This window comes from Nothoprocta perdicaria, unplaced genomic scaffold (genome assembly GCF_003342845.1).
Source record: "Nothoprocta perdicaria isolate Ctin4 unplaced genomic scaffold, notPer1 scaffold_399, whole genome shotgun sequence".
Lineage (NCBI taxonomy): Eukaryota > Metazoa > Chordata > Aves > Tinamiformes > Tinamidae > Nothoprocta > Nothoprocta perdicaria.
In genome coordinates this window covers 160,487-169,730 of record NW_020455642.1, presented here as the reverse complement: position 1 = coordinate 169,730, position 9,244 = coordinate 160,487, and the positions used below count along the sequence as shown (strand labels likewise).

Genomic DNA, 9,244 nt, shown 5'->3' with positions numbered 1-9,244 from the left:
CCCCCTTCTCACCATGTCACTCGCTGTAACCTCCCCTTGCCCCCCATCATCTACATCAGCCCCCCCATTGCCCCATCAACCCCCTTTTCACCCCGTCATTCCCTCTTGCCTCCCATCATCCACATCACCCCCAAGACTCCCCATCGCCCCGTCACCCCCTTCACCCCAAATCAGCCCCCTTCATCCCTCCTCACCCACACCACTCCCTTACCCCCGTAACTCACCGCTACCCCCATCCCCCCCTCATCCCGCTTCACCCCATCACCGCCATCATCACCCCGTCACCCCCTCATCGACCCCCCCATCCTTTTACCCCCCCTCCACCCTGGCCCCAGCCCCTCCTAAGGTCCCCCCCAGCCAACACTGCCAGCCTCAGCCCCCGCAGCAAGGGGAGCCACCTCCATTACCCTGGCAATCCTAATTAATGAGCAGGCAGATAATTAGGAATTTAATCAGAGCGCTGAGCTCTCCGGGAGGAGCAGGCGCCGCAGTGAGCCTTGGAGCTGGGCGCGGACAGGCGGCACCGGCGGCTGCTCGGCCCGCGGGGACACGGGCACTTTGGGAGCCCCCGCGGTCACTGCCGCGGGCGGCACCGGGCTGGACGTGCCCTGCGGACCCGCGAGTGCAGCCTGAACCTGCTTCTCCCCGSCGCAGCACAGCGGCCGGGCCCCTGCTGCCCTCAGTAGGTTCCAGAGTGAACACTCCTCCCTATCTCAGCACAGCAGCAAGGCTGGGGGAATTGCAGCACAGGTACTAAAAGCAAAACGCAGCCCACAGGGGAAAAACCCCAGCCTATGGGGTGGGCATGGTCCTGGCCATCTTCTTCATTCCCACTTCCTATTTTTAACCCGCCGGCCCCAGTGGGAGCTGCCTCCGTTTCCTGGCTGCAGGCGAAGCTGCGACSGCTGCAGCTCAGCACACAGCTCCCGGTCCCCAAGCGGTGTCCGGAGCACGAGGAGACCCGCGGGAGGCACGGGGTGCTCTGCCGTGGCCCCAGCGTTTATTTTTAAAGCCGTTGGCCCCGCRTGATTCACGCGCTGCGTGTTCCCGTATCATCCCCGGCGAGTTTTACATGACAAACACTGGTTAAAAATAGATGTTCTTGAAAGAAGCAAMCATGTCGCGAGGAGGGGAGCCGCCGGCGCTGCGTGCGCTCCCGCGCCCGGCTCCGCGGGATCCACRGAAACGGGTGCTCCGGGCCCACGGGAACGCAGCRGCGGGGAGGAAACCTGGCCCAAGCGGCTCCGTGCGAGACCACCGCGCTCGGGACACGCTCAGGAGCGGGAGGCAGCCAGCTCAGTGCAGGCAGGGCCGAGCGAGGCGCTTTTTACACCTGATCATAAATATCACCTGGTAATTGCCTCCCCACGGCTTTCGGGAAACAGGCCGGGTTAGTAATTAAATCCCCAGCAGGGACCTGGTGTCGCTGTGGGTAAACACACAATAAATTAGCCCCACTTAAAGGTCAACTGGAAGGAAATTCACTTTGGTCAGCGCCGCGTCAAGTTCCCGGGGGCCGAAACCCCATTCGAACCCCAAGCTCCTGCAGAGCTTCCCCTGCAAAGTCCTGCCCTGTTGGAGCATCCTGTTGCAAGCTGGTAAAGAAACCCATGATTCGCCATTTTAATAATATTTTTAATTCAAAATCAACATTAGTAAACCATTTCCTGCCCTAACCAGGGTCAGCGGCCCCTCTCACTTAACACACGGCCACACACACAACTACCAGTGTCTCTTYCTGAGGAATCCCCACACCGGAGTCACCACGACCGTCGGACAGCAGGAATCCCCTGGGCACAGCACGAGGACGGTGATCGGAAAGTGACCAACTGCCGCAAGTGCTAGGTGGTGACTCTGTAACAGCCCCGGGTGCCGCTTCCCTGCTTCCCTGCAGCCAGCTGCTCCTCCATGGCATCAGGAGTGAGGGTGATCCAAGAGCAAAAAAAATCCTTGCAGAGCCTGGCGAGCCCCAAAAGGGCATGAAAAGGCACCATTTCTCTTTGGGGTCATTTCTTTAGATTAAAAATAATAATCAAAGAGAGGCAAAGAAGGCTTGATCACATAAAAAATTGCTCACTGAGACGGGGCGAGAGCAAATGTGTGGAAGTGCCTTTAGAGTGACAGTCGCTCTGAGGGAGGGGGAGAGAGAGGTGGCTCCTCCTGCGTGACAGAGGGCGAGGGCAGCAGGCGCCTCCACTCAAACCCCGTTGAATTCATGCTCACAGTAGCCCACGAAGAGCGGCTCAGCCTGGACACCCCGCCTGGAACACAGCACAGAGGGAGACGCTGCAGCGCAGACGCACGCGCTGCGGCCTGAGCAGCGCGAGGAGCACGAGCCGCCACGAGCACCCATGTCAGACACAGCGAGCTCACGAAGGCTCCGTCCTGCACCCTCGGCCCGCATCTTTTGCTCACGTGGGCACGCAAGGCAAAAGGGCAGCTTGCAAGCAGCCAGTCGCTGGGTGCAGGAGCGGTGGGTCCCGCTGGCCGCCGTGCCCGGGCCGTCCCCTGGGCGCTGCCAGGCCTTACCTGAGCAGCTCGCAGCGGAAGGCGGCCAGCCGCACGTAGGCGTCCTGCAGGTTCCTCACCGTCACGTTGCTCCAAAGGCGCTCGGCAACAGCCCCGGCTCTCGGCCTTGAGAAGGGAGGGAAAGAGATGTCCCATTCAAATAGGGGAGTTGGGAAGCTTCTCACAGAGACCCCTGAGCTCCCTGCGTGCTGCGAGCTGCTTCTGCAGGGGTTGGTAGAAATTCGGGGCAGACGGACTCCGTTATCCACATGGATATAGTAACGGCACCACTGCACCCTGACAGTGGCACTTGCTGCGAGCAGGACCACRAACCTGGCCAGCCTGAGCACAGACCCGGCTCTGAGAACAACTGGCTCAAAATCCACAGGGCCAGAGAGCGCAGTTCACATTTAGAGGATAGTTCAACCTTAAACAGAAGCGGGAGCGAAAGGAGACCTCCCACTTCCAGTTAAAAGGCAGTGAAAAGGCCTGGAGAAATGCAGGTGCCCAGTTCCTGACCCAAGGCCTCCACATGGCTGCTTTGTATGGAAAGATTCAGTCACAGATCCATGTGAACGAGAATGTGACCCCCTGATAGGACAGAGACCAGGTTTAAACAGCAACCGGCTGCAGCAGCAGGTTCTACAGGGGCCTGTTTCAGTTTTACAGCCACAAGCCCTAGTTTAAGCCTCAGTGAAGCGCCTACCACCACAGGTGCAAGGGACTAGAGTCAAGGCCCATTATCCGACCAAACCACCTCCATTTGGTGCACGTAGCTTGGTGGTGAAGGCAACAGGTCTGGGCCCTGCCCACAGGACTCGAGTCGACCTCCTCAAGACCCCTCTTACCAGAGCCTGGGGGTCAGGTTAGTGACATCCACGTATTCACCCCACATGCAGGCCTCTCCGCCGATCACCCGCTCCTTCTGCTCAGGGCTGCCTGCCAAGGAAGACACCATTCAGAGGACAAGGTATTGCAAGAGACATGTGATTTACTGCCCCGAGTTTCCAAAAGCAGCAAGCTAGCGCAGCTGTAGAGACCATAGCAGCGACAGAATCACCCTCAGCACCTTCACATCAGCAGTGGAAACAGACTAGCRAGAGCACCAGCCCCAACACCACTTCTGGGAAATAAGCCGCGTGTCGTGAGGGAAGCTGGCGCAGGGAACGCACCCTCAAACTGCAGGGGCTCCACCTGGTAGGCGTTGATCCAGTCCTGCCCGTAGGAGATGCGGTTGAGGTACCAGGGGGCTGAGAGCAGCGCCCGGTATCCCGCCTTGGTGACTTGTGCCATCTCCTGCACGTACGGTGGGGACTTCTCCTTCCACACGTGGACGATCGTGTCGGGTCTCAGCTGGCCGYGCAGCACAAAGACGCAGAATGAGTGAGTGCAGCCACCAGGAGCAGCATCTTCCACCAGCACCATCCCAACACCCCCAGAGCGCACCAGGGTCTGGCCGGGCGCTGGCACCGCTCGCCCAAGCCCCAGGAGCCCTGCTGGCAGCTCTCACCTTCGCCGCGTTGTCAAACACCTCCTGCCACACCACGTAGCCCTTGCCATAGGAAGAGACGATGTCCAAAAGCCTGCAGTGGAAACAGCGCCGCGGTTGGGGCAGTCCCAACTGCAGTTTGGTTGCAAACAGCCAAAACAGAAGCACCCGTTTTTATCCAGCACCCACGGCAAGACATAGAAATATTTCTGAAAAAGGGTAAGGGAGAAAGCCTGGCCCCTCACAGAGCTCCCTTGAGGCCCCRATCTCCCCTGTGGAGGAGGCCAGGCCCTTTGGGGTGAGGGAGCCGTGCCCCAAGGTGCGCGTTCTTGCGAGCAGACGGCAGCAGGAGACATTTGTGCTGGTCACACACTGCAGCGACAGGCCCCTGGCACAGCCGTCCTTACCGCTGGATGTAGAACGACTCCAGTTTTGTGAAGTCCTCACCAAATCCCATCTCCTGCATGAAGGCACGGATTTTTGGATTCGACTTCCTGTGTACGAGAGAGAAAGGCATAAAAGCTCTGCGTCCCAGAGCTCTGCAGCAAGGACAGCCACGGCTTTCCCTGCCCTCTCTGCCAAGCAAAGCAGGAGACCGAAGGTGTGGAGAGACGCAGGGCCAGGGATTGACGGGGCGCTTGCAGTGAGGTCCCATGCTAAATTGCTAGCCCTCTGGCTCCCTCCTAACATAACGAAACCTCCTGATCTTTCTGGGTGGCTGTTCTTGCCGGYGCTCATCATCCATCCCTAAGCACGTGCCTAGAAACCAAGGCAACAGAAATCCTGTTGCAGACCTTAGTTCCAGGCGCTCCCCAGGCAATCTGGATCCTCACACCTGCGCTTTTCCCAGKCTCTGTCCTCTCCGACCCGGGACTGGCCCCACTCACCAGCAGGTGAAATCCACCTCGTCACCGCCGAGGTGAAGAAAGGAGTCCGGGAACACGGCGCTGACCTCCCGGAACAAGCGGCTCACAAACTCATAGGTGCTGTTCAGGATGGGGTTGATGGGCCCATAGGTCCCAGAAAGATTCTTGCCCGAATAGCAGGGAGTCAGGAGGCCCGGAGCACCTGGGCCAGAACAAAYGCAGTGCAGCGAGGGAAGGGCTCAACACTCCCCACAGAGCCATCCAGACCCTACGGAGCAAGGCCCCGAGCCACCCGCAGGATGTGGCTGTGCACGGCTTTGGGGATGCAGGCGCCGGGACCCGTCCTGCCCCGGGACCTCCCAGTGCCCCGCGGCTCACCTGGCCCCCACGAGAGGGTGTGCCCGGGGGTGTCAAACTCGGCGACGACCCTGATGCCCCGCAGCCGGGCGTACTCGATCACRGTGCGCACGTCGTCGGCTGTGTACACGTGCGTCACGGCACTGAAGGCTCCCTGGGGAAAGGGAGACGTCCTGGGGCTTCACTCCTCGGCACAGTGGCAACGGGAGCCGCGCCAGCCAGCAGGATGCCTTACCTTCCTGCTGAGCTCCGGGAACGCCRCGCTCTCGTATGGGAAAGACGGGTCATCCACAATGTGCCAGTGAAACACGTTGAACTTGTTGTAAGCCATGACGTCCTAGGGAGCAAGGGGAGCCCAGGTGAACGYGCCCTGGCCTGTCTCAAAGGGCAGCCGGCCTGTGGCAGAAAGCGACGGAGGGAGCCCAGGTCCTTGCACTCCAAGGGACTGGCCTAATGTGCAGAGTGTCCTCAGGTGCTCCCRGAGTCATTCAGACACCTCTGTCAAGCACACGAGCACTGCAGAGCTGCAGAAGGCCAGCTGTGCTCCTGCCAGCAGTAAAACCCATTTCTCCACACATGTAAGGCAGTGCTGGAGGCCTGGATGTTCAATTCTGCTTGAGATGAGGGCACTGCCACCACCCACTTCGGTCTAACGTGACTGTGAAGCAGCCTCCTTTGTCTTCTTCGCCTCGGAAGCAATCTGGTTTCAGAAAGCAAGCCGAGGAGCAGGGATTTAAGGCACCTCATGATTTTCTTCCTTTCTCCCACATAGGGAGGGAAGTGAAAAAAAAATCACCCATGTGAGGCAGCAGCAAGTTACACAGGGCGAAATAGAGCCACAGGCCCAGAACACTGCACTGGGAAGAGCCTACGGCACAGGATCACTTTTCCGTGACACGGATCAATGAACAAGAGCTGAGGTCCTGCTGCCATCCCGCCTGGGACAGCTGCTTCCCCCAGCAGCACGGAGGCTGGTTTTCCTGAAACCCCTCGTTCTGAGGAGCCCTTCCTTGCAGGGCCGTGGGCAGCTGCCCTGTGCCCAGCTCCATGGCAGGGCTCTCACTAGATGGCTCCTGTGATCTTTGGAAAGCACCAACCACGACAGGAAAGACCTGCCAGCYGCCCGGGGAGCTCCTGCCTGCTTCAGGAAGGGGCACCTGGCTTTGTCCCCTAGGCAGGCGGGACAGGCCACACGTCATGCAGCACAGGCCCTACCAGCGTCTGCAGGATGGCTTTCAGGGGCAGGTAGTGACGAGAGGTGTCCAGCAAGAGGCCCCGGTGCGGGAAGCGTGGGAAGTCCACGATCTCCGTGGCGTTGACGTAGTACTGCACACAGAGCGAGGAGGAAGTGAGTGGGGCTCCGAGGACACGGCCACTAGCGGGAGAGCTGCCATCGCCTCCAACCCCAGAGSCAGCAGCACCTGGAGGGGTATCTGCACGGCCCGGCGCTCAACCCCACTGCGGAGGCAGCCAGAAAGAGCCGCTGCACTTGACACGAGAGCCGCCGTCCGGCAGGACTCGTGTCACAAGACACTATGTGGCCYTCCCTGGGACAGGCTGCGCCACCCCCCGGCCCCAGGTGCCCTCGGGAAAGGTGGCTCTCTGTCCCCAAGCGCCAGCTCCCGCTCACCGTGCCGGCCTCGTCCCGCCCCACGAGCTGGCTGAATGTTTCCAGGCCTGCAGGAAAAGCACTCGGTTATTTCTCAGCAGGATTCCCGAAGGAGCGGAGCACAATTAAAGTCAGTCTGCGGGAGAGGGCACGGAGAGCCGTCCCTAGAGGTTTTGGGGCAGGGTATTGGGAATGCCCGTGGACACCTCACCTCTRAGCGCTCCCCAGACGGCATCTGCCGAGAGCAGCAGGGAGTCCTTGGAGATGGAGAGCTTGTCTGAAACACAGCACGACACGGGTTGTGTCCCCACAGCATCGYGCCCCGGGACACAGCTGCTGACAGACCACACAGCATCCATGGGGAGAACTGCTCCCTGGCATCCCGGAGCTCTGTCATTTACTTAAGGCTTTGCCCCCCCACTGCCTTCTTGGTATCCTCAGCTAAGCCACTGCTCCCTGGCCCCAGCTTCCCACCCACACAGTGAGGATACCCAAGATTTGAGTGTCGGAGGATACCCAAGACTCAGAGCTCATCCACGCTCCCATCCCAAGCCCTGGTACTCACAGCTCTCCTTGGAGTCCAGACTGGGAAACCCATCGCAGCCTGGGGTGGCCACAGAGACCAGGAGCTGGGCACAGGGCTGCTCCCGGGCTTGCTCATTCCCTGCAACACAGAGCGCAGCCGTTAGCCCAGCACACAGAGGCTGGCTGACCACAGACCCTGCCAGTGCCGCCGTGGCCCACACCAGACCCCCAAAGACCCAGCGCTCCCAGGAACAGCTCGATACAGTCACCAAGGCCCACAAAGCCAGGCTTTGAGCGAGGCCGGTCCTAAGTCAGACACCCAGGGGCCTTTTAAGGGATCCTGGCACAGGYAGCACTGGGGTGAGCCGCAGTGAACACGTGCTCTGGGGCTCACCGGAGCCAGGAAGCCAGAGGGAATGGCAAAAGCTCTGTGGGAGGAAGGTGGAAAGGGAAAATACCACCAGGTGTTGAGTTCTCTGTTCCCTTACAGCCACGTTGCTCCCTGCCAGTTCCCTGTGCCTGCGAGGGACAGCACACCGGGGACAGCCACTCTCAGGGAAATCCAGGTTTTTCTTTTACTTAAAGGGATCCCCTGAGACAAACACTTCCCAAAGCCCCATCCTTGGAGATATTGCAAACTCAGCTGGGCACAACTGGGAAAAAGCTGAGCAAGGTTCAAAGTCAGCTCTAAGGAGGGTGGCCCTGCTCTGAGCAGGGGTTTAACCACACACGTCTCTACATCAGTTAGTCTTTGGTTTCATTCCAAAAGTCCCAAGCTCAAGGGCTGGCTCCAGTCTACAAATCCCTGGACCCTGGGACCCTGGCCATACACAAGCATCCCTCACAAAGCCAAGGACAAATCGCAGCCGCCACCAGGCAGAGCCAAGAGCCACGAGAGGAGGCTGCTTCCCAGAAAACAAGGAGCCACACGGTAACAGTGGGGAGTTCTAGGGGAGCCTTGATGGGAACATGAGGCTCTCATGCCACCGAGGGGGCTTGAACACACGGGAGGTGCTGAAGCCCCCTTAAGTCTCAGTGTCGCTCTGTTGTATTCACATACCAGCTTTCCAAACCAGCAAGAAAACTACTGCTTTATCTTCTCCCTTAATAAAAACTGTTTCTTTCCATGCAGGATTTCCACTGCCTGTTACTATTAGTCAGTAGTGTCCTACTCACAGAGATGGAAAAGGAAGGCAAGGAGGAAAAAAACCCTCACGTTAACCACGTGCAGCCTGGAAAGCGCTGTGTGAACATGGACCGTGACCTGCTGATCACAAGAAATCGCCCCGAGCGGCTCGAGGGCCACATCTGCCTCTGACAGAAGCAGGAAAACATGAATAACTTTAAGTGCTGTTGCAAGCTGAGTTCCTAGGAGCAAGAGGAACCAGCGGGCCCCTGGCAGCTTCCAAACCAGGACGCCATTTGAACTGCCGTCCGCAAGAAAGGAACGGAGCCCCGCGGCTCTTGTTTGTGACAACCGGCGCACTTCCCGCTCCTTATGCAASGCGCAGCCCCAAAGCAAGCCAGGACTTTCCCTTCCTGGCGCTATCCAGCAGCAGGGAGAGCCGAAACGGCTAAGGGAATGTGTGGGGAAAAGCAGCCAGGTAGCCAATAACCCCCCGGAGGAGCCCGCGGCTTCGCGTCCCGAGCGGCGGCTGCGCGGCCGGGGACCCWCACAAGGCGCTCGGGAGGCTGTAACCGGCCGGGGCCGCCCGCGCGCCCCGCGCCGCCTCACCGCGCGCCGCGCCGCCGAAGAGCAGCTCCCAGTAGCGGCGGAAGGCCTGGTCGAGCACGGCGCAGCCCGGCCCCACGGCCGAGGCGGCGGCGTAGGCGAAGCCGAAGCGGCCGGGGCGCAGGAGGCAGCGGGCGCCGCCGGGAGCGGCGCGCTCG

General features: G+C 60.0%; 1 protein-coding gene across 1 annotated transcript in view; it reads right to left on the bottom strand.

Moving 5' to 3' along the window:
• Positions 1 to 2,011: 2,011 nt before the first annotated feature.
• The window catches only part of HEXA (hexosaminidase subunit alpha), an 8,419-nt gene continuing 1,186 nt past the window's right edge, over positions 2,012 to 9,244 (bottom strand). Inside the window, exons 2-14 of the mRNA XM_026045123.1 lie at positions 7,395 to 7,493; positions 7,041 to 7,106; positions 6,851 to 6,897; positions 6,436 to 6,546; positions 5,456 to 5,557; positions 5,242 to 5,374; positions 4,885 to 5,065; positions 4,405 to 4,491; positions 4,019 to 4,091; positions 3,681 to 3,861; positions 3,357 to 3,447; positions 2,530 to 2,634; positions 2,012 to 2,261 (exon numbers count right to left, since the gene is read on the bottom strand). Coding sequence (XP_025900908.1) covers positions 2,198 to 2,261; positions 2,530 to 2,634; positions 3,357 to 3,447; positions 3,681 to 3,861; positions 4,019 to 4,091; positions 4,405 to 4,491; positions 4,885 to 5,065; positions 5,242 to 5,374; positions 5,456 to 5,557; positions 6,436 to 6,546; positions 6,851 to 6,897; positions 7,041 to 7,106; positions 7,395 to 7,493 — 1,340 coding nt within the window. The 3' untranslated portion in view covers positions 2,012 to 2,197. The remainder of the gene's footprint in view (positions 2,262 to 2,529; positions 2,635 to 3,356; positions 3,448 to 3,680; positions 3,862 to 4,018; positions 4,092 to 4,404; positions 4,492 to 4,884; positions 5,066 to 5,241; positions 5,375 to 5,455; positions 5,558 to 6,435; positions 6,547 to 6,850; positions 6,898 to 7,040; positions 7,107 to 7,394; positions 7,494 to 9,244) is intronic.